General features: G+C 33.7%; 1 protein-coding gene across 1 annotated transcript in view; it reads left to right on the top strand.

The window, feature by feature from the left end:
- The window catches only part of LOC150087736 (carnitine O-acetyltransferase-like), an 83,667-nt gene extending 63,202 nt beyond the window's left edge, over nt 1–20,465 (top strand). The window contains exons 8-14 of the mRNA XM_090369188.1: nt 341–513; nt 2,274–2,374; nt 2,994–3,116; nt 8,927–9,049; nt 9,177–9,375; nt 13,321–13,458; nt 20,067–20,465. Coding sequence (XP_090225314.1) covers nt 341–513; nt 2,274–2,374; nt 2,994–3,116; nt 8,927–9,049; nt 9,177–9,375; nt 13,321–13,458; nt 20,067–20,276 — 1,067 coding nt within the window. The 3' untranslated portion in view covers nt 20,277–20,465. The remainder of the gene's footprint in view (nt 1–340; nt 514–2,273; nt 2,375–2,993; nt 3,117–8,926; nt 9,050–9,176; nt 9,376–13,320; nt 13,459–20,066) is intronic.
- The last annotated feature ends 6,040 nt before the right edge of the window (nt 20,466–26,505 follow it).

Here is a 26,505-nt window from a genome sequence, read left to right as displayed (position 1 = left end):
CACTGTCTCTTCAAAGTCCTATGTGCATATTTACAGTTGTCTGGCATGTGGTGCATGGGTAGGACATGACCAATTATCAATAGAGTGGTGTCCAGTTAATAATGGTGGGGTAACTAGAATCTGAACCAAATGATGCATTATAGTTCAAGAATGAGTGAAGAATTAAAAAAGGGACAGGTTATAATAACAGATAGCTGTCTATTATAATATACATACATTGTTATCATATAATCATATGTTAACAATGTATATAAAAATTTTTGGCATTTACTGACTTTAAAAAGACTTTTAAAATAAAGTGAAATTTCTTACATGTATACTGATTTTCTTCTTCATGTAGATGACGGAAATAAAAAGGCCCTTGAATCAATACATAAATCCCTCTTTGTTTTGTGCCTTGACAAAGAAATTCCCACCACTGGAGAGAGAATTAACCATGCAATGAACCAAGTGATTCACGGAGGAGGAGCTATCTGGAATAGTTGTAACCGATGGTTTGACAAGAATTTACAGGTAGATGTCAGCAAATCATATCATCAGATTATTTGTAATAACTCTAATTAAATCTCATATAAGTTCTCAGATAGTTAAAACTCAACTGTTATTTTTCTAACTAATTTGATTCTTTTATTGAAAAGTTGGTATTAAAATGGCAGAATGGTCTACAACGGGGGTGGACAACCTTTATAAGTGGTGGCCCAAATAAAATATCTGAGGTACCCATGGGCCAAATTTTTTTAGCATTTCACAGTTTTTAGAGTTATTTTTAGGATTGTTAAAATGGTGTATAATGAAAAAATTGTCATAAACAGTTTTATGTTATTTATTGTAATATTTATACATACACATACATATAATTAATTTTATTAATAAGAAAAACAAAATACAAATTCAAGGTAAAATACAAAAATACAATTATAATAACAAAATACAAATACAATTCCAGTAACAAAAATTGCAATATTTTATTTTTATAATATTTAATGAGAGATTTGATACTTTTCTTTTTATTAGTGAATTGATATCTGGATCGATATTTGTGATAGCAATACACAGAGTATTTTCTAAATTTATATATACTGTATTTTGAAAAAGACAGTGGGATTACGCATGTTCAAGAGACTGAGTTGGCGTGCGTGGTGGAGGTTGCCCACCCTTTGTCTACAAGAATGGGAGAATTCTACAAGGCTAGATGGTAACTTATTCCAATAGTGGATTATTCTTTGACTAAGTAACTGTTCTACAATTATCTTTACTTAATTCGATTCTATGTCCCTTGCATCACCCTAGACCCTAGAAAGAGAAAATATGCTCCAGTTATTAAGTTTTCTCAACCCTTTTAGATCTCTATGTGGCTGCCTAGTTCCCAAACTTTACAATTTACAGAATTGGAGTCAGTTTCCATAAGAATATCTCTTTGTATCCATAGCTAATTTTGTTGCCCTCATTTGTACCCTTTCAAGCAACTTGGAATATCTTGTGAAATGTTACTTCCAGATATATTCTTGTATATTGTAGTGATCATACTACATCTTGTATATTCAAGATTTAGTTTAATCAGTGATTTGTACAGTGTGATAATGTGTTTTTGTACAGGGAAACTCTATTTCTCTGGAGCAGTGTGGATTGGAGGCAAATTGCTGCTATGGATAAAGAGATGATTGAGTGGGAGAAGACAGAGAGTGGTAATCAATGGACACTGTTCTTCGTGGACTAATGTTATTAGTAGAGTCCCTCAGGATTCAGTGTTGGGTCCATTGTTGATTTCTGTATTTATTAATGATATTGATGATAGTATACCAGGCAGGCTTAATGTCCAAGTTTGCAGACGATACAAAGATTGGCAGGGTTATTAATGACACTAATGACAGTATGCTGCTGCAACAGGATCTAGAAAAGATGAGCATTATGGGCTGAGAGGTGGCAACTGAAGTTTAGCATTGTCAATATATATACATTGACAGAGTGAGAGAGAATAAAATTATGAAAAAAAGCCTTTTGTCTCTTTAGCAGGTACTGTAATAGTATAAAGACACTGTTCAGTTTTACTATTCCAAATTAAAATCAAGTATGCATCAGTTAATAGATGTTAATTATAATTTCATATTAAAAAATCTGTTTTCAATGTCCTTGCTTACACTACATTGTGACATTTTGGCACCCAATTTCATGAAGTTTATTGGAGAAGCATCTGAATCTGATTTCTTTTATTGTTAAAACCTTTTTCTTTTATTGTTATGATAATAATTTCAATGGTGTTTTCCCCCTTTTAGATAATAGTGAGTGAAGATGGAGTATTTGGCATGAACAATGAACATAGTCCAGTAGATGGAATTCCATACTGTGTACTGATGGATCATGTCATTGACTATGTGTATGTATATAATACTACATTTTTTAAATGAATTGTTTTCTTAAAAAAAATAAGGAGATAAGAATTTTAAGTGGCCTTCAGATTTACTAGTCTTAAGTTAATCTATATTTACGAAAATAATATTAGTATATAGTAATGATAAATTAGTATCTGTAATAAGATCTCACTTTTAAATACAAGGTGTTTAATAGTGTATCAGTCATGCTTTCAGGATCAATTTATGACCTGAAAATAATAAATTTTTTATATAACTGTATGTCCAATTCAGAGCTATGGCTATTTAAATTTTATAAAATAGGTAGGGAGTTTTCAATGACAAAAAATGATAAAAATAATTAATAAAAATATACCTAATATGAAATTTACTTAGTACGAATAAATATTTTCTAGGTATGTGTCTGCTTATTCTTATTTTTTTTCCATTGAAAAAATTCATAGCCATTTTTTAAAATTCAAACAGCTATAGCACCATAATCATTCAGAATTGGACACATGTTTCATAACATGCAATCCTGAAAGTATGGATTGCATGTTATGAAATACCCTGTATATAGAAATAGAAACAGAAATATGCATTAATACCAATATTAATTTAAATAATTCCGTTTTCCTTTTACAGAAAGAATACATCTGTGTCAGACAGCAAGGAAGAACTAGATAAGTCACATGTCAGGTTAATTCACTTTAACATGTCAGAAGAATTGTCATCTTATATAGAGAAAGGTAGACAAGAATTAGTAAGGTGTGTTATTTTACTACTATTGTTTAAAAATTAAATTTGTAACTATAATAAAATCAAAGCTATTATTTGCAAAAATATAGGATTTTGAAATTTAATTCCTTTTTGTTATCATTATCAGCCACATCTTGGGAAATTATTCCATGGATGTATCCAATTGAATGATGTGAAGACCAGTAGAATGGTTAATAATCAATGCCAAACAGCATACTTTCAGGACTTGGATAGGCTTCAAGGATGGTCAGAAAACTGGCAGCTGTTTTAATTCAGCAAAATGCATATTTTGCTGAATATGCATTTTACTGAATTGGGGAATGGCAACCTATACATATAAGTGAATTAACTTATACACTTTGGGTTGAATTAAAAACAGTAGAGAAAGAAAGGTATTTGATAGGTAGGTTATAGTTGAACATGAAGCTCTCCAAGCAGTGAAGACATGCAGCAAAGAGGGGCCCATGGTGCCCAAAGAGGCCCAATCCTATCAATAATTTATTGACATTTGCTTATAGAGATAGGGAAGTTATCATCCTATGATATTAGGCAATTGTAAGGCCACGCTTGGAATGCTGTGTTCAGGTATGGAGACTACATCTAAAAAAAGACATTGAGCTTTTTGAAAAGGTCCACCCTTGAGGTAAGCAAAAGGGTGTCCATATGAGGAAAGACTTTGAATATGTAGGCTACATAGCTTGGTAACCAGGCACCTTAGGAGTGATCTGATTGGAGTCTATAAGGCTATGAAGAATAGTAAAATGAATGAAGATGAAATTTTCACTATTATAAGTGAAAATTTCATCTATAACAGGCCATAGATTCAAATTATGGGGAAAATTCAAATTATGGTATTTAAACTGCACTGTAGGAAGTTTTAGCTAGCAAGATGTTAATTACTAGAATACTCATAAGTTATCTCTGTGAGTAGTTGCTTGACATTAGAGTAAAGTCAGATGGATAGTTACCTTAGGTGAGGAGGAAAACATATAGGTAGTTTATTTGGTGAAGGTAAAGAAAGCCAACACGAGAACGACGAGAAACATGGGATAACTTACGGAAAATTAGTTTCCTGATACGGAACTCTAGCGCTGCTCGCTAGGTAAACAGACGCTAGGTGTTATCAGTCTGGAGCAAAGTTGAGAACGATATATTGATTGACAGGTAGGCGTGGAAAATGATGTGCTGATTGGTGCGCAAAGACAACACACAATAACATCGGTTTAGTATCACTTTAGTAGCACTCAGCACTAATGGTAACTTGCCCTAATGAATGCTTTCCATAATGTATAAATATATATATATATATATATATATATATATATTGGGAGCTTGAACCCCTCCCAAAGTGGAGGGGGTAACCTAACCTTTGTTTTCTTTAGAAGCACAGTCATATTTAGAAATACATTCATAAAAAAAATAAATTTTTTATGACTGTATTTTTATTTTCTTGTTCAATAATATGCCCTAATGGTGAAAAAAGGTCAGGTTACAACTGACCTTTTTTCCATGGGATTCACAAACACTTGAATCCCATAGGAGCTTGAACCCCTCCCGAAATGGAGGGGATAACCTAACCTTTTTTTTTTTTTTTTTAGAATCATGGGTGGACTAACGCATGAATTGTTTATTAACAAAATATTAATTTTTTATTACTGTACTTTTATTTTTAAAGACACTTGTGCGGATACACACATATCATAACGTCAATAGCTATTCACTATATATATATATATAAAGAATCTTTCTTTCTTTTCCTATTATTTCCTAACCTAACGTTTAAGGTTAGGTCACGAAATATAAGGAAACCTTTTCTATTATTTCGTAACCTACCATTTAAAGTCAGGTTACAAAATATAACAAAAAATAAAGAAACCTTTTCCTTTTTTCGTAACCAAACCTAAATCAACAATATAGTAAAAACACTCATGAACTCAAAAAATCTGCATTTAATAATGAGAAAAAAACACAATGAAGAACCTAAAAATGAACAGAACGAAACTTTTATTAATTTAGTTTTCATCAAAAAATCAACCAACGTTTTATTTTTCTTACAAATTTCTTCCATCTTTAAAAGATTCATTGCTACTATTACCTGTTTCCTGTTCATCACAAAACTATTATGCACCATTCTTTACTCATAAATACACATTATAATGCCAACCAATGACTACACAGTAGCTTGTTGTCTCTCGTGCCCACCACCAATCATTTCATCGTTTGCCACGCCTACCTGTCAATCAATATATCCTTCTTGATTTCGGCTCCAGACCGATAACATCTACCATCTGTTTACCGAGTGAGCAGAACTAGAGTCCAGTGTCAGGAAACTAATTTTCCGTGTAAGTTATCCTACGTTTCTTGTCGTTCTCGTGTTAGCTTTCTTTATCTTAGCTGTTTATTGTTTTATATGCTTTAATTTTTATTTCTGTTATTATTTATTAGGTTTTTTTATTTATTCTGATACTGTTTAGTGTAGAGATTCCCAAACTTTTATACCTTGAGCTCTTAAAATTTTTCATAAATTTTACAAACCTCCCAAGTTCCAGAACAAATGCAAATAAACAGATTTGACATAACATTTAGCTACGAATGTACATACTTTTAAAAATTAATACATACTTCAGTATACATTTAATCTCAAAGAAATAAAATGCAAATAATATAAATAAATAAAAAATGCTTCATACCTGGATTAGTGGGATGGTGTGTCCATATTTCATTAAAAAAATGCTTTGTGAAAACAAATCCCCCCAGAGGGAGTAAGCCACTTTGTGGACTTCTGGTTTACTGCAATTGTATCATTATTATATAGTTGAATTTTAAGACAAAGCTAAGTTTGTACATTAGGCATCATTATTATAACTCACGAAGGATTTCATATTGTGAAATCGTTCATGAGTTGCCTTCCCCTTATGCTTTGAACAAGTAACAGCAGACTTTTTCCATTAGAAGTTTACTGTTACTTATTCTCAGTTAAGTATTATCACCCAAATGGCACTATTTTGAAGCTATTTAGTATTAGTATTAGCAATGGGCACATGGTGCAAGGAAGCCTATGGCTTATGCTGCACCAGTCAAAAAAAAAAGAATAAAATAATAATAATAATAATAATAAAATAATAATAATAAGGAAATTTAAAAAAAAAATTAATAAACAACCTATGCATTTCCCACCTTTCATGGGTAATTATCCAGATGACCTTTGAATTTCCCCAAACTGTCAGCCTCTACTGCCCATGCAGGTAACTTATTCCAGTAATTTATAACTCACTGGCTAAAATAAAACTTTCTGCAATCCAATCTAAACATCCCCAACAACTTGAATTTGTAGCCCCTAGTTCTAGAATCATTTATAACAGTGAAAATTTCGTCCTTATTCATTTTACTTGTGCCACTCAGGGGCCTTAAACATCCCAGTCAAGTCTCCGTTAAGGTGCCTAGTTTCCAAGCTCTGCAACCCACATATTTGAAGTCTTTCCTCATATGGATGCCCTTTTGCCAAATCTCACCAGGCAAGTTACCTGTTTTTGTACCCTTTCAAGAAGCTGAATGTCTTTCTTTAGGTGCAGTCTCCATACTTGAACACAGTAGGTTTATATAATGGGATTATGATGTCCTTATCTCTACTAGCAAATGTTTGATAAATCATCTATAGAACATCATGGGCCTTCCTTTGCAACCTGTCTACAATGCTCAGAGAACTTCATGTCTGACCGTATCGTAACACCCAAATCCATTTCCTCCACTACTGGCTTTAGTTCAACTCCACCAAGTGTATAAGTTATTTTGGGATTACTGTTTCCCAGGTGTAATACCTTACACTTTGCTGGATTAAAGCATAGCTGCCATTTTTCTGACCATCCCTGAAGTCTATCTATGTTATTCTTTACATCGTCTGTGAATTTAGACATCACGCCCTCTACCTCTTCATCGATGTCATTTATGAAAATCAAAATTGTTTATTTTTTATTTATAATTATTTTCTGTTTTATTTCATTATTATTTTTTGGCTGGTGCAGCAAAAGCCTGTGCCTTCCTTGCATATACAAGTATGGCTAATACTACATAACCCTGATCTGGCACATCATGGTTGTGGCTGCCATCATTCCAAACTAAACTGCGAGAAGAATAAATTCACAAAGGAATCTGAGATATCACAATCTGAGTCAGAAATGGCATATACTTCTATTGAAATCACAGAACCATGCAAGAATCAAAGCATCTGCTGTCAAAAAAACAAAAAAATTTAAAATGAAATATATTAAAATATTTCCAAAGTTTTATATTTTATTTGCCTCTTCCAAATATTTAATCCATCTTTAAATCTACATGAACTCCCCATTCCCTATGCAGCTAGGTACTAATTCATTTCAATAGCTGATTGACAGAAAATATGCCTCCAAAATTAACTTTGCTCAATCCTTTTATAACCTTAAAGATTTCAGTTATATTCCTATGCATCTGTCTAATTTTGACACTTTTCAGCTTTGAGAACTGAAATTGCTTTCTGTATAAGTATCTCTGTGCATCCACACCTACATGTAGTATTTGAGATGTGGTCTGGCTACAGATTGTACAGTGGGACAATATTCCTTTGTATTTAACAAAATCTCATATATCAATGACAGTACCCATTTACTATCCTTGCAGCCCTTACTACATGGTACTTACTATAGTTGCTGTCCCACCCTCCTGTTCCTATTAATAATTCAACTTGGGAATGTTGTGACCCTAATGCAGAATCTTGCATTTACTAGCAGTTAAGCTTAATTTCCATTTTTTATACCCCTTGTATAATTTCTCTAAGTCTTGTGGCAGTAGCAGAGAATGCTGCTTCAACAAGAATAAAATAAAATATTTTATTCTTGTTGCTATTAATAACTCTGCCAAACTTATAGTATCATTAATGAAAATTAAAAACAGCAAAGGCCCACAGAATCTCAAAGAACTTAAGTGAGTATGCATATTAAAGACTTCTTATATTACTGCACTGCATAAGGAAAATCCCAATGTCCTTCTTGCAGTATGCTAGGGAATTTTTTATTTACAAATGTAAGCAGAGACCAACTGAAACAAAGTTGTACAATCCTCCCCCCCCACCCATTCCTTCACATACTTGTAAAAGAGGATAGAATGGATATACCATGTTCTAGCAACTTCTTGTAATATGCTACACATATATGTTATTATTCCATAAATCTATACTGCTTTCAAGATAATATTGATTAGTTCCATCCAGAACAATAACATGCACACATCGCCCAACTCTAAACCAGAATTAACCATAGTGTATAACTTACACAGTGTTTTAGATGGAATAGATTGACTCTCACAAATTTGAAAAAACATTTTTATTAGCAAGGATAGCTAAGAAATGAAATTGTAGAAGAACTAAAATAACTGTTTAACAATAAAGATAAAATTTCAGTATATACTCTGGAATGATCACATAGAGTCAGAGGAGTTTGAAAGATAGAGATCACAAGAACATCACTGTATTTAACAGTTACAGCTAGGACCACAGTCAACTTAAATGTATATACTACTGTACTCTTATGCCTTGATCAGCAGCTATGTTTTTTATCTTCATAAAATGCATAAAGGCTGGATTATTAAATTATACAGCCTTTATGCATTTAAATAGTAATAGTAGCATATGCAATTAAATAGAAATAGTAGCATAATAGTAATGATTAAAATTCAAACAATAGAAATGGTATATTAAAGAAATTTATGCAGTTCTACACCTGATAAGGTAATACTTTTAGATGTTTCATTTTAATATTCATATGTTTCATATTACTATTCACATTTAGCACTGTTAAAGATATGGACTTTGTATGTCTACCATTCTCAGAATTTGGAAGAGATTGGATAAAACACCACAAATTTGCGGCTGATGGGTTTGCTCAGATGGCTGTTCATTTAACATTTTATAAGTAAGTATTATTTTTCATATTCTATAGCAAATTTTGTTCTTCATGAACCTCTATCAATAAATTAACTTAATTTCCACAGTTATGTCCTTGTACCACAAGTATTCTTTCTCATTACTGAATCCATTAGGCTTCTTGGACTCAAAGGTGCTCAATTTGAGTCAAACACCATGAGGAAGTTTCTTCACGGAAGACTGGGCTATCTTCGTGTCACTACAAAAGAGGCATTACACTTTTGCAATACAATGTTGGATAACAAATCTTCTCAAACTGACAAACTGAAAAGCCTTCACACTGCTGTTACAGCACACAGAGAACAAATTAAAAAGGTAAGAAATATATTTGGTATTTCCAACTGAACATTCTAAACAAATTAAATATGTAGCTGAAATCCTCCCTCTGCTCAAGGTCAGCTAACACAGCCTTGATTGAAATTACCTTTAAAATCTCCAACAGGAGATTGAGAAATTTTAGAAATTATAAAAGACTTTAGAACTATACATGAAGTCTGCTTCTATTATTCAAACTCAAAAAGACTTGGATAATAGATCAAGGCAACTGAATTTACAAAGTTAAAACTCTCCTTCCAGGAACATAATACAGTAGAATCTCATTACTACAAACATGGTTAATGCAAAATTCTCATTTATACAAAGTACATATCATTACTTTTCTAGATATATATCCATTTAAAGTGCATTATAGAGTCTATTTTTATCCTATAAGGAATAAAAATGGAATCCTCAACGTTCTGAAAATTCATAACTAATGGTTGAAAATTAAAAGTAGTAGTAGTAGTAATGGAGGGATGTGATGCAAGAAAGCAAGTGCATGAGATTATGTAGCATCAGCCAAAAAAAAAAAAAAAACAATTTCATACATCCATTCCCTCTAAAAGTTTGTCCAGTTCCTCCTTGAATTTATTTAAGCTATCAACTTTCACAATGACAGATGGAAGTTTGCTCCAGCAATTCACTACCCGCTGGCTAAAGGCAAATTTCAGCACATTTATTCTACAACTGTCTTTCCTCAATTTGAATTTGTCCCCTTAGGTTCATAATCTGAGCAAGTGAAAGAATCCCATCAGAATTCAGTGTGCCCAATTCATTCAAGGCCTTATACACCTCAATCAGATAATCTCACAGGTGCCTAATCTCCAGCCACTGACATTTGCAGAACTTAAGCCTTTCTTGGTAAGAAGACCCCTTCGTTCCTCTTACCAATCTTGTTGCCCTTCTCTGTACATGCTCAAGTAACTCTACATCCTGCCTAAAATGAGGCATCCAGATCTGTACGCAGTACTCAAGATGTGGCCTGACCATTGCCTTATACAAAGGGATAATCACCTCCTTTTCCTTACTAGCAAAATTTCTGTATATCATTGACAATACCCATGACCTGCTCTGGCAGCCTGTCTGCATTGCTCAGAAAACTTCATATCTGACTGCACAATTACTCCCAGATCTTTTTCATTTTCTACCATCCTAAGTATTGTACCACACAGTTGGTATGTTTCTCTGGGGTTACTTCTATCCATATGCAGTACTTTGCATTTGTCAATGTTAAACTTCAGTTGCCACTTCTCAGCCCAATCTGCCCAAATTTTTTAGATCCTGTTGCAGTAGCACACTGTCATTAACAACCCTGCCTTTGTATCGTCTGCAGGTTTCAACACTAAGCCTGATATATCTTCATCAATATCATTGATAAATATACAAAACAACAGTGGGCACAACACCGAACCCTAAAAGCAAATACTTACTTTTGGGTTGAGCAGAACAAAATCAAATAAAAATTAAATCAAAACAAAATAAAAAAAAATCAAAATCAGAACAAAACTGAAAACAAGCAAAATTTACTTGCACTAATATGGCTATTACTAATATTAAAAATGAAATAAAAATTTGTACCAAGCTATAAACAAAAACAAAGTGTCTTTACTAATAGCCCTGAGCTCAGTGTGCTGACAGAATCAAGCCATTAATTTCATTTTCCTTTACTTTTACACCACTTGTATAAGTTTGTTTGTTTGTTATTTGGTTTTTAGGAGCATTAGCAACTAAGGCCATATTGCTCCGGGAATATGCGGTGATCATTCCCTGATCTTTCCGCATCCCCGTATTTGGTGGTGACGGGATCGAACCCCGGTCTAATCAAGAAGCGTGCGTTACACACTGCTGCTTCTTCCCACCTGGCTACGGAGGCGCCCTTGTATAAGTGTATTAATGACTGCCTATATATGTATTATGCACAGTACTTGAGCTTCTTGAATGCTTATATGTGTTATAAGCTCAGTAACACATATAAGCATTATAACACATTACTTGTAGTACTATTTGACACTTATGTGCATCAGAATGCAATGAACATGTTAATTAAAGTTTACTTTCTTCCCAAAGAAAACGCTTGCTGTTCGGGGGGGGGGGGGGAGCCTTGCAATGATGGAAAATTAAGTAAGAAATTGCTATTCTGTTATGCTACAAAGCAGATGACAGTACAAAACTGCACCCACTTGCGAGTAGAAAATTTTTCAAGCCAAGGTGATTATGGGTCCAATAGAAGTGCTTAACTTTTAGTCAAAATTTTTGGACTTGATTATATTGAGAGTGAATAGAAGAATGGCTTCAGAAAAAAAAAGAACATTTTGATGATTCTAGATTATAGGAGAATACATTCTGCTGAGACACTTAAGCTGAAGAACATATCTCCTGATACTACCATGTGCAGCAACTGGATCAAGGTATTATTTATAGCCTCGTGAAAGCATATAAAGCCTGATTCATAAGATATTTGATCTGCAACACAGAAGGAAACAATCTACAGCCAAAGTAGGATGTCTTGGATGCTATTCATGATGTTGTTATTGCTTGTGATGGTACTGCATCAAGTGAAATAATCAAATGCTTACCAAAGCGTAGCTTTGTTAAGCACATGTTGAAAATCATGGTCCAACAAATGAATGACAGCAACATTGAGGGATGGAAGACTTTGAAGGAACATATGAATTATGTTGGAGAATTTGAGGAATTTGTTAAGATGGATAATGATGATACAACATGTAAAGTAATGCTACCCTCTAAAAGTTTTGGTTTACCAGTGATGAAAATGATTCCCAAAGTGCATTGAACATATTAAACAATGTTTATGGCTTTCAGTAATGTTGATAACAAAACATCTATTGCATATGATAATGTCTGTGTTATAATTAAGCGGAGGTTCCTTAACTGAAACTGGAAACTTTCTTTAAATTAAATTAATTTATTAAATAATTGTTTTTCATGTTTCCTTTAATATTAATACTGTAATTCTGCTTTTACTAGTTTATGTGTTACTAATTATATTTTTTTCATGGTTTCTCTCATAAATGTAAACAAAATATACTTATTATTGTTAAACAAAGCTTAAGTTAAGGTGTTATGACCAAAGAAAATGATCAAGTTTAACATTTTTAGTGGACCTCATTTTTAAAAACCTTGTTATTATAAAAGAAGAAAATTTAAGTCCCTTGAACTTTTTATTAACAATATTCTACTGTACACCAAAAAAAAAAAAAAAATTGTGAAACTGCAAGTGCACAGTACTGGCAGTTTCAGAAATTTTATACAAAAGTTTTAAGTTGTTAACAGATCTTCCCTCTAACATAATAGTTTGTTTATTGCATTCTTTAGCATTAGCAAAGGCACATGATGCAAGAAAGCAAGCTTATATAGCATCAGCCAAAAAAAAAAACACACACCCTTCTCATTTCACCCATCCACTCGCTCCAAATGTTTGTCTAGTTCTGCCTTGAAGTTCTTGTTAAATACAATCAATTATAATTACAATTTTGGAAAAAAAAGAAATAGATCTTTATGAACTTTTTTATAATAAAATCATCACATAACTAAAGCTGTGGCCATTATCTCTTATTAAAAACAAACTTTACTTGGTGGTGCACACAGAGACAGAAGTCTGCCACTTTCTTTATGTGATGAAGGCAGACATTATTAGATTTTAAAATTAAAAGGGAAATTGCCTATTTCATGAGTACTTAAAACAAAAGACTCATATTTCACATATTTCTTCTCCTCAGTTACTGGGAAGAAATATGTGAAACTGCAGTCATGTCCAAGTTGATATAATAGTTTAAAAGGTATGAAACTATTCCTTGAAATATAATTCTTACTTATCAAAAAACCAGCATAAATGCCTTGATGAAATTGTAAATGTTGATAATGTTTACACTAAAAGAGCATTTATTTATTTATTATTTATTTTGTTTTTAAATTTATCAGGTATCCAATGGGCAAGGTATGGATCAGCTATTTTTTGCTTACATAAGGTTAGCAGAGGAGAACAACATGGAGGTTCCTGAAATGTTCAAAGATATCAACTTCCATGAAAATGTTCATGTTTCAGTCCTATCAAGCAATGTAAGTAAGAGAACATGGAATCTTTGTGTGCTATAATATGGTCCAACCTCAATATACTGAGCCTCATTATACTATCTTGGTTTTGGATATAACACAAGTGTGATCATGTTCCCAAAGAGGGATACAATAGAAAAAAATTAAATTTATAGGAAACACTAATTTCACAATAGACACTGACAAAAGCAAACTCTATACCTCACAGAGAGGAGCTAGTTGTTACAGTGGGTTTCCAAAGTGTGGACCACTGAATTACTGTTTTCTCTTCTGTGGTATATTCCCTCAATTAGATGATTTTTTTATAAAAAAAACAGAAATTTTCCTAATAGGTGTCCCTCGTGTAACTCAAAGGGTACCTATCAGAAAAAAGTAATTACTATAGATGTTCAATTTCTCCCCATCTCACCTCAGTTGCTGATGGAATAAAAAAAAATCCATGAAAAGTTAATTGCACATAGGAAACTTGCAAAAGTAAATATTTTCTTCTGAGATGGAAACCAGCTACTATATTTGGCAATTGTATATACATATTTTTTGTCTTTCCAGGTTACAAAATCACATTTACAATAGCAAAAGCTGCTAAAGACAATGCAAGGTCCATGTGAACCGAGTAATAATTTGCATATTTTTATTTTTCTGCTGGCCAGTTGTGTTTTCTGTGATTATACTACAGTACCATTAAATTCGCTTGTTGTTTATAGTCTTGGGGCAGTGTCCCACAGTCTCAATGGGGGAAAACCCCTGGTGCCATCAGACAACTAACACACTTTACAGTCTCATAGAAAGTGGAGATGGGGAACCCCTGGTGCTGTCAGACAACTAACACAAGTCTCATAGAAATGAGTTCCGTGATTTAGTTTTTGCCTGTGTGACAATTTCCAGGAATGCATTAATTGTGCAACTCAAGGGGTAGCTATCAGGAAAAAAAGTTTTTTTTTTGTATATTATAATTAAGATTTGCCATTTTGCGGTATCAAACAGAAATTGAAAAGGGAAATAGGCTTTGTTTGTGTTCACTATAAACGGAAAACTCACTGCAGCATAAATATCATTTTCATAAAAGAGAATAGCAAGTGTAATGAATTACTATAATCCTTTCTAAAGCACCTGGTGACTAAAACTTGCAGCAGCAGCTCAATCACATGATGTTGTTCTAATTGATATTATGTATGTGTGTGAAGCTCTGATTATATTGTTGAGTGGTTCCTTTCTATTTATATGCTACACTGTAAATCGAGTTTCCTGAAAATATGTATCATTAATAAGCATGGAATCATTATAAGAAATTGACAATTTTAAAATTTTATTTTTTAAGTATATGAGTTTATTTTTATTTTAAAACATAGCATTATTAAAAAAAAATAATAATAAAAATACTGGACTACCAGTGTATTCTCCATTTAAAATGTTTAATCCATTTTGTCCACTGGTAGCAAAATAGTCAAAAAAAAAAAAAATTAAATTTACCTACAATAAAAACACTTGCTCAACAGTTAAATTTCAATTTTATTTTCACTATAACACAGTTATCTTATAATACAAGTGCTAAAATTATCTCCCAATGCTCCTATTATATCAAAGTTATGCATATTAATCTAAAGTACTTTAATAAAAAATAAAATTAAATGCTCTGCATACGTATTTCAACTGAGATATTTATATTCCAATTCAAAAGAATAAAAAAAAAAAAAAAAAGATCAAACTCACCAATGCAATAAAACCAAAAACTGTTGATGTGTATTTTTTTTTTTTTTTTTTTTTACGTTTTAGTTTAACCCTTATGTTGGTGAGTACTAGCAGTTGCTTTTTTGCTTGTAATTTTAATGTCAGCCAAATGGGTTAAATATTCTTAGTACTGCAGCTTGAGCTCTCAATACTTTCCAGTTTTGAAGTGCTTATTTTGCTTTTGTTAGTGTGGGACCAATTTCATTCCACCACCATTTCAATGGTATTTTTCTGAGGTGATTTTTTTTTTTTTTTTTTTTTTTTTTGGAACTAAGATGAATATTTTATTTTTTATTTTATTTTTGAAAAACCAAAGTTTGCTCTGATATTTTTTTTTATTCTAAGTATTTGTAATTGGTAACAGGCCTCAGTCTGATGGTGAAATTTCCATCTGCTGAGAGTCGTTTCTAGTCTAAAAGTTCTTATTGTTATTTTTTGGTTTTCAGGAGCATTAGTAACTAAGGCCATATTGCTCTGGGGATATGTGATGGTCATTTCCTGACCTTTCCGCATTCTCCGTATTTAGTGGTCACGGGCTCGAACCCCGGTCTAATCAAGAAGTGTGTGCTATGCACTGCTGCTCCTGCCCACCTGGCTACGGAGGCACCCTAAAAGTTCTAACACTGAAGATCAAAAGCAAAGAATTATAATAATGTTACCATTATTTAAGCAAGGTGGCTAGAAAGGTGGTTTTATGTATGTATCACAACACCCAAATCTCTCTCTCTCTCTCTCTCTCTCTCTCCCTCCTTCCCCTCATTTATACCCTTCAGTTCTGCTCTGTCTGGTGTACAAGGTTATTCTTATTTTATTTCCCAAATATAGAGCCTTACATGTGGCAGCATTAAGTTAATTATTTAAATGAAAACTGAAAAAAGCATTACCGGAATAAGGATTGTAAACTTAAATCAGGCCACTGGTCATATCATTTTTCAGTTCTAGATACCACCTCCAAAACTTAGGCACCAAAATTAAAGTAATATATTATGGTCATACTACACTGAATGAAGTAAATCTGACTGCATAAAACAGTTATATTGTTTGACCACATTAAAACAGATCTAGGTGCCAGAATTGAAAATAAGATGTCATGGATTTACTAATATACCAACCAAATTAGTTAATGTACATAGTGTGTTACATTTCAGGCATGTATGATTTTGTTTTCTTAAATTAATTCAATTTTTCTCCTTTTCTGTGATTAAATTATTTTACATTCTCTAAACTGAGATGTTCAATTTAATTACAACTGTATAATATTTATTACTCTTCTCCTGTTTGTTTTTAAGTCTCTTTTGTCTAAAAAGGGTTTAGGCTGAAAGCTTCAGACTACAGGAAATTTACTACACAAACAAGTTAATGCAAAGATCATTTTAGTTCATAGTAAAGATCGCGCGCACACACACACACACACACACACACACACACACACACACACACCGCCTGGCATTTTCTCATATTGTGAAGTTAAACTTCATAACTGGGTTGTCACTCGTTGTATCACTTAGGAACCCACCCACCAAAGAGAGGCCAATGAGTTTTGAAACAATGCTGTTCAGGTGTTGGTATCCACTTAGAATAAGTAACATTAGTCTTCTCTACTGGGAAAGCATTGCTTATTCAAAGTAGTTCAATAACAGGCAACCTTTTATTAAGGCAGTCACTATATGAGATGTAACAAAAAATTATGCCATTTCACCTACTTTGGTGATTTACTGAAGCATAAAGCATGATTAAAGCATAATCTTAATGAATTAAAATTATGCTTTGCACTAACTTCTTCATCTCTCTTTTGTCTCTCTCTCTCTCTCTCTATATATATATATATATATATATATATAATATCGTCTAAGTATAATATCTGTAAAAGAGTGGTAGAGGTTAATGGTGTAATTTACACAAAGATTGCAGGTATAGTGCAAACCGAGAAAAACCAGTACGATGTAACAGCCCAAGAAACATAAAATCTTATGTATGCATCAATGGTATCCTGGAAAAACAAATATATATGCTATACAAAGTAAGGTAAACCTTACATATTAAAATTGAAATTATGTTAAATTATCTATTTACCTATAATTAACATAATTTCAATTTTAATATAATTTTTATAGTAAAGTTTACCTTACTTTGTATTGCATATATATATTTTCTTTTCCAGGATACCATTGGCGTGTACATAAGATTTTATGTTTCTTGGGCCGTTACGTCGTACTGGTTTTTCTCGGTTTGCACTAACCTGCAATCTTTGTGTAAATTACACCATTAACCTCTACCACTCTTTCACAGTTATTATACTTAGACGATATTAAATAATATACAGACGGATGTAATGTTTAATCTTAGTAAATTAATAAGAGGAGTTTACCTCAATATAGTACGTGGAACACTTCCGTATGATACCCTCCAGAAATTAAAACGAAAAAATCGACAACTTACCGGTACATTAAAGTAAAATATAAATAATTAAAGTAAAATATAAATAATTAAATAATCAATTTAACACAATTCAAAATCAATTCAAAACAATTAAAATTCAAATTTACGCAATTAAAAGAATCTAACGAAAATATTCAAAACGATTTTCGTTATTTTCGTTAGATTCTTTTAATTGCGTAAATTTGAATTTTAATTGTTTTGAATTGATTTTGAATTGTGTTAAATTGATTATTTAATTATTTATATTTTACTTTAATTATTTATATTTTACTTTAATGTACCGGTAAGTTGTCGATTTTTTCGTTTTAATTTCTGGAGGGTATCATACGGAAGTGTTCCACGTACTATATTGAGGTAAACTCCTCTTATTAATTTACTAATATTATTATCAACGTAGAACATATTGAGTATTACAGCTCTGATTCATACTATCTAATAAATGTTTAATCTTATATAGATGGCATTAATTGGATCTGGAATAGTTTATTTATTAAATTTAGTTTTTGATTAAATTTATTAATGCATTTTACTTACTTTGGATATATATATATATACAAAGTATAAGCTAAATAAAAACAGAATATTGCCAGCAGCATGGCAAACCAGTAGAGTGAAAATGAACTGAGCCAAATAAAATAACAATAACAGAAAAATATAGGGGGGGTAAAGAAGAAAAGGGTAAACTGAATATATATATATATATATATATATATATATATCTGTTTTCACAGGCAACACAGTGTTCACGACATGTACATAGCAATGCATGCAAACTGCACATACTACATTAAAACTACATTTAATCTGTGAATTTTTATTTTCCAAAATTGTATGGAAAAAAGAAATAGTTGCGAATTTTCTATTTGTCTGATTTTAATGAAATTTGGAACAGCTTTACAAATATTTTTAAAAGGTCTAATTACAGGGGGGTCCCTGCAGTTATGAGGATTTGAAAATTAAAGAATTAAAGCTTTTTCCCTTGAGAAAATTGACCAAGCACTTGAAAAATTTTTGTAAGAATGATCATGATCGTGCAACAAAAGTTAAGTGTGAAATTAAAGACATAACTAAATGCTACAACACAATTTTATCTGAAAAAAAAAAACAACAAACAACTCTGGATTCATTCTTTATTCGTACAACTGAAAAATAGTGTAACTTCAATAAACTTTACTTAACCTTACATTGTGCAACGTATTATAATAAAAAATGTCTAATAAAATAATTTTCTAATTTTTCGGTTCATAATAAACAGTACATAATAAACATTACTATATATCAGTGTAGATACACCATAGACAACTCTTAAAGAAAAACTACGGTAGTAGTGTGAAAGGCATCATTTCATCTCATATTGTGCTCAGCCTTCACAATGAGTTGCCCATGTATTGCACTACCTCGAATAAGTAACGCTTCACTAATAGAGAAGACTATTGTTACTTATTCTCAGTGGGCACCACCACCACCCAGATGGCACCGTTTCAAAGCTAGCTGACTTTTCATCGGTGGGTGAAAAGCAGACTTCACTAATAGTCTTCTCTATTACTGAAGTGTTACTTATTTGAGGTAGAGCAATACATGGCCAACTCATTGTGAGCACAATATGAGATACAGATGAAATGATGCCTTTCACACTACTACCATAGTTTTTCTTTAAGAGTTGTATATGGTGTGCGCCTCCGTAGCCAGGTGGGAAGGAGCAGCAGTGCGTAGCACACGCTTCTTGATTAGACCGGGGTTCGAGCCCGTCACCACCAAATACGGAGGATGCGGAAAGGTCATTCAGGGAATGACACCGCATATCCCGGAGCAATATGGCCTTAGTTGCTAATGCTCCTAAAAACCAAATAACAAACAAAAAAAACAAACGTATATGGTGTATTTACACCTATATTATATACATATAGAATCTTAAACCCTTAAAATATTATGCCTAGTTGCATCTAGTTTTATTTAAATAATAAACATTACGAAAATTTGGTCCCCATTTTAAGTGGAATTTTCTGGAACCAATTATCCTCAGATAACAAGGATCCCCTGTATAAAATTTCATGAAAATGTGCCTATTGAGAGTCCCACTGTCACATGCACAGATGGACTAACATGATGAAGACACACACACACAAAAAAAGTAGATAATCCATTCTGTTTAGTGCAATCAAATAATGTCTGTGATTTTTTAAATTAATTAATTGTTCTTTTCCTGGAAAGGCATGAATTAAGGGACAAAATATATTCCACAAGGCCAAGATCATGAGTATAACTTGAGAGTGAAGCCAAAGTCGTGAATATCAACATGGCAAAAATATAGTCCGACTTATCCTCTTAGTTTTGAAGTTGGTACTAGATCTGAAACAGATTTGTCCAGGCCTAAACTTAATATATGAATTAAGAAAATTTTTAATATTGTTAATCTTAAATATATTATTTGAATTGTCTTTCCACAGGCTGTGTCCAAACATGATGCTTTCACTTGTTTTGGTCCACTAACTGATGATGGATATGCTTGTTGCTACATGTTCTACCCAGAATCAATCAACTTTGGAATTTCTGCCCTCAACATATGCCCAGGAACAAGTTCGACAAACTTTGCATCAACTCTAGAAGAAAGCCTTATGGAAATGAAGAGTATAGCTGAAAAGTCTAGAAAACATTAGTTATATATTTTTTTTCATTACTAAACCACGTTAAATTAATAGGTTGACACTTCCTCTTTTGATTATAAACATCTGAAGACAGACTCAAGAAGAGATTGACAACATTCTCTTCACCTGAATTTTGCACACGGAAAAAATATTAAATTCATTATTCTGAGTTCCCTCTTTCTAAAAGTTGGCTCTACCCTATCCTGGTTTTTTTTTTTTTTGTTATGTATATAGTTTTGATAATGAAGTTGGGAAATAAATTTGATACCTATGTATGATTTATTCATTGCAAGTCCTTATAAACAAATGCAAATAAATAATAGAAATCTATAACATATGAATTAAAAAAGAAAAAGGGAATATATTCCATGGCACAGATAGCAATATAGATGAGTGTGACACCACTAGTGTTGTTCCTACCCATGATTACAGTTATTCACCTAATTCCTGCAACATTTACAAATAATAATTTAAGTCCTTTCTAAGTATTGTGTATAAAAATTTTCAGTAAATAAGAAAATGCCATCTCAAATGTTCCAAGCAGGTATCCATATTGCTACCTCCAACACCTGGAAGTTGCAAAATGCATGCTTCCATTTTTACTCTCGTGGCACATTTTCCAAAGAAGAAAAATTTCGCGGCACACCTATGTAGTCATAGAAGAAGAAGAAATTTCTAAATTAAATAAATAGAACGAAAAATAATATTAACAATTTTTTTATTTATACTTATATTATATCTGTGTTATGCAAACAATTCTTACAACCAAAATAAAATATTCGGACAATGATGTTAAAATAAAAACGACGCTAGTTTTTTTTAAGATTTTGTGGCATACTTAGAAAATTTTGCGGCACACTAATGTGACGTGGCACACCCTTTGAGAAACACTGATTTACCATATGTATTCTTGCCTTCAAACATTACAATTCTTAACGTTTCAAGGCTCAACTGAATTTCATCATCAGGCCTATTGGGAAACATACAGAAAACTATGGTAAGTTACCTCGGAAAGGATGGAGGGGGATATGGAAGTAAAATCTAAAGAAGGATTAACAAATAAGTAAGACCGTGGAAAGGCTGCTTACCTGAATTCTACAGAGAGAGAGAACACTTGAAGTAGGCTGCTAGACTGGGACAGTTGCACTGGTGGGACAGATTAAGAATTCTGGGCTGCCCGCTAATAGAGTTGACTTCAACCAAAGGGTAAAGGGATTTCCCAGATGAAAAGAGCTTCAGGCTAAGATGGTCAGTATCCATTTGACAAATAGCCTGGGGGCGAAGGAAAGTATTTTAGTATCAAGATTATGTGGAGATGAAGCCTAATAACACTAGCCAACACGATTTTTACCTCAAAGAACTTAAATGCTGTTTTTAACCAATTTTTATGCATATATTTCGAAAATCACCATGACAGTTTCACATCATGTGACAGTTATTAAATATAGAGGGAGTTATGTTTTACCAAAATATACCAATTTCACATAATCTAGCCAGTAACGTATGACATACTGATTTATTTTGACAGATATAAGCTAATTCTCTTAATTTTAGCAATTGATTCTGGCCTCAGTTTTCTTGTAATAAACATAATCAGACTTCTACCTATGGTTCTTAGGTTCAAATTCTGATGCAACAATTTACAATTTGAAGAGAGCACACTTAATATTCTTGGTGAGGATTTTTGTAGGCTGTGCCAAGGTTTTCCGAGCATTAACTGATCATGACATGTTCTCAGGGTTGTAAATCTATCCTCCAAACATTTTTTTACACTTGTATTATACATATATATCCCTTTATTTTAAAAAGGGTACATCTTTTGATGTAGATGTGAGAGAGACTTTTTTATGATGATTTTTGGAATCAGCACATTTATTTTCTCCAGAATCATACATTTTCATTGTAGAGGTAGGACAAAAAATATTTTTTGTTGACTATTGTAATTAGGATACAAACCAAATTCCATGAAAATGAAATATTAGAAATAAGGATGTATTTATACAGATTACAGAGAAACATATCATTTGAACTCAGACAGATCAGAAAGGAATAGGCAGGTTATTTATCAAGAGGCTATAGCTTTTTGATAAATAAAAAAAAGTTAAAAAATAGGTTTCAAAAGGTTGAAATAGACTCCTTATTTCTTGTTAATAGCTGATGCTCAAAAACACTGGATAATATGAAGGTGAACCTTCTCTGAAGGTTCACCTTGTGTATGACTTGTCTGTAGAAATAATTAAAGGGTTTTGATATTCCCACATCCTGTACAAGACAGCATTAGTATTAGCATAAGCATATGATCCAAGAAAGCAAGCTTATACAGTATCAGCCAAAAAAAAAAATCTTCCCATTCCACCCATCCATTCACTCCAAAAGTTTGTTCAGAGAGAGAGAGAGAGACCATGAGCTGCTGATTCAGATTTGTTGATGCCACGATACATTGTCCTTTTTTGTGTTCTAGATTTGCTAGATGAAAATAACTTTAGCCTCTTTTCATTTAGCAAATCCCTTTATCATTTGGTTAAAGTTACCCCTATTAGAGGATAGCCCATAATTCTTAATCCTGATTGATCCCACCCTCTCCAGTACTATAAAAATTAGTGCCCCACCAGTTCAAATATCCCGGTCTAGCAGTCTATTTCAAACATTTTCTCTCTCTCTCTCTCTTTCTTTAGAATTCAGGTAAGCCCTTCTGCAATCTTACTTATTTGATAAACCTCCTTTAGATTTTACTTCCATATTACTCCCCTTCTGAGTTAACTTACCATAGTTTTCTGTATGTTTTTTGTACACCTCCTTTTGGTAACACTAGGTGGTCCTTGTGCTTTCTAAATTTAAATTTTCTCAATTTTCTTTGTGGACAACTTGTAAAATATTCTTTGTAATTTTGTGAAGAATTTAATTTAAAGTAATTTACTTTGACTTACAATGCCAAAATTGATTAATGTAACTTCATAATGCAATCCTATAATGCAATCCTGGCACAACCCTACAATACATAAAATGCACTGTTTGCTTGATGTTTGCAGAGCAATCGGGTACGGGACTTGATACTGCCAAGGGGGATGTCTTTGTGTGTGCGCGATGCAAGGAGTGTAACGATATCAGGCAACAACTCGGCGTTCTTTTGGGCCTATATGAGAGCTTGAAGGACAGGGTGGATGCCCTCGAAGAAACTAAATTGAGGGGCCCATCAAGCTCTCAGCTGCCCACATCAACGCCAGAGCTTGCACTTGGGCATCGCGTGACACAGAGACAACCCCCAAGGCAGAATGCGCTGGTCCCGAAGGAACTAGTAGTTGTTGGTGACTCTATTGTCAGGGAAACGGGGAACATGCTTTGTAAAAAAGATAGGTGGAACAGGACCAGGGTATGTCTGCCAGGGGCAAAGGTTGATGACTTTGTAGAGCGAATATCATCTTTTAAGGGCACAAAAGGTGATATAGTTGTACACGTTGGCACTAATAATATTAAGAGTAGGAGACCGGCAGAATTACTTAACAAGTACAGGTCACTGTTGAACAAAAGCCGAGAATTAGGGTTGAATTTGAAAGTGTCTGCAATTCTGCCCAGACACGATAGGAGGGAGTATATGATGAGAGCCTTGTCGATCAATTCGGCCCTGGAAAGATTGTGCAAGGCTCAAGGGGTAGAATTTTTTTCAGCCTGGACTGTACTTGTTAACAGGAGAGATTGCTTCTACAGGGATGGGATACACTTAAATAGAAAGGGTGCAAGAATATTTGCTGATGCTATCGAGGCAGTGTTAGGTGGGTCGGAAAACTGCTAGCTTGGGGGGAGACAAAGACCAATAGATTGACAGTAGCCACTGGCAGAGGTGAAAGAGATTCTTGCACTGCTTCTATTAGAATGAGCAGAAGCCTGAAAAACAAGATGCATGGTATTTCAGAGACTGCTGGGAGCCATTGTGGTACAAGTAAACACATGGGTTGTGTTAGGGTAGCTAAGAATAGAAACAGGTGCAGGTATACTTGCGTGTACACCAATGCTAGGAGTTTAGTAAATAAATTTGATGAATTTGAGGTATTGCTCAAAACATCGAAGGCAGATATTGTTGGGATATCAGAGACGTGGTGTCACACAGATATAAGGGATGCGGAACTGCAATTTGGGGAGTACAACGTCTACAGAAAGGATAGACAGGATAGGAAGGGGGGAGGTGTTATGCTATTAGTTAAGAAACACATAAAAACCAAGGAAGTGAAGCCAGTCGACATCGCTGGACAGTGCAGTGTGGAGTCAGTTTGGTGTGACATAAGCATTGGGAGATCAAAATTGAGAGTAGGAGTGTGCTATAGGCCTAATGACTCTGATGAGTATAATAAGGAACTGTACAGGGAAATAGAGTGGGCCAGTAAATCAGAGTGTCTTATAATGGGAGATTTTAATTTCCCAGATATTGACTGGAATTTGGGGGCTGGATACTCACACACTAGCAGGGCTTTTGTGGATTTATTGGATGATTGTTTTCTACATCAGCATGTTCGGGAGGCAACTAGAGGGAGTAATACTCTTGATTTGATTATCAGCAGTGATTCTTCATGCATTAAGAATCTGCAGATAAACAAACCACTAGGTGGCAGTGATCACAGTGTGCTGAAGTGGGATTTACTCAAAGAGGTAACTACCATTAGGGGTAAAGAGAAGGGTTATTGCTTCCGTAAAGGCGACTACGATGGACTGAGACAGTATTTAAATTCTATACAGTGGGACCAACTGATGATGTTACCAACAGCAAATTCAAAATGGGAAGCATTCAAAGAACTTATCTTGGAAGCTACTAGGCTTTACATACCAACTAAGAAATATTGTTCAAGGTTTAGGCCAAAATGGATGTCAGATGAACTAATGAGGCATATGGCAGAGAAGAAAAATGCATGGGATACTTACAAATTAACACATGACACAGAAGCCTATGATAGATACAAGTTGATATGCAACCAAGTTACAAAGGAGGTTAGGCAGGCGAAGGCAGATTACGAGAAATCCTTGGCAAGGGATGCAAAGAAAAACAGCAAAGAGTTCTTTACTTATGTAAACTCTAGAAGGAAAGGGATGAATCAGATTGGTCCACTTGATATTGATGGGTCAAGTGTTGATGATCCTGCTCAGGTGGCTAACAAACTAAATGAATATTTTGCATCGACATTCACACATGAGGAGTTATTCAGCGAGGGGAATGCCAGAGGTGTATTCAACTCTAGCAGTAAGTTACAGAATCTTGAAATAACTGGGAGTAAAGTGGAGGAGAAACTGTTGAAGATAAACACAAGAAAGGCACCCGGGGTGGATGGGATCTATCCAGTTATATTAAAGGAGGCAGCAAAGGAAGTAAGCAAACCCTTAGCCATAATTATGAGAGCTTCCTTGGACTCAGGGGAGGTACCCATAGACTGGAAATGTGCAAATGTGACCCCAATTCACAAAGGAGGATCAAAGGCTGACACAAGTAATTATAGACCTGTGAGCTTGACTTCTGTTCCAGGAAAATTAATGGAGGCACTGGTTAAAGACGCACTGCAGGATCATTTAGACAAGACTTCAGTTATAGCTCAGACACAGCATGGTTTTGTTAAGGGGAAGTCTTGCCTGACCAACTTGATTGGATACTATGATGCAGTCACAAAAGAACTGGATGCAGGGAATAACTTTGATATTATATACTTGGATCTTAGAAAGGCTTTTGATACTGTTGCACATGGAAGACTGCTACACAAATTGGAGCAGTGTGACATTGGAGGCAAATTGCTGCTATGGATAAAGGGGTGGTTGAGGGGGAGAAGACAGAGAGTGGTAATCAATGGACACTGCTCATCGTGGACTGATGTTATTAGTGGAGTCCCTCAGGGCTCAGTCTTGGGTCCATTATTGTTTTCTGTATTTATAAATGATATTGATGATGGTATATCGGGATTAATGTCCAAGTTTGCAGACGATACAAAGGTTGGCAGGGTTGTCAAGGACACTACTGACACTATGCTTCTGCAACAGGATCTGGAAAGGTTGAGCAGATGGGCTGAGAGGTGGCAAATGAAGTTTAACATTGACAAATGTAAAGTACTACACATGGGAAACAGCAACCCCAGAGCAACGTATCAACTCTATGGTACAACACTGACAGTGGTAGAGAATGAAAGGGACTTGGGGGTGGTTGTGCAGGCAGATATGAAGTTCCCTGAGCAGTGCAGACGGGCTGCAAGAGTAGCTCATGGAGTATTGT

The sequence above is a fragment of the Mastigoproctus giganteus genome, chromosome 3 (assembly GCF_048544385.1).
Source record: "Mastigoproctus giganteus isolate SK-2022 chromosome 3, ASM4854438v1, whole genome shotgun sequence".
Taxonomy (NCBI): Eukaryota; Metazoa; Arthropoda; class Arachnida; order Uropygi; family Thelyphonidae; genus Mastigoproctus; species Mastigoproctus giganteus.
The sequence above is the reverse complement of the archived record's forward strand: the minus strand, read 5'-3'. Positions and strand labels throughout refer to the sequence as shown.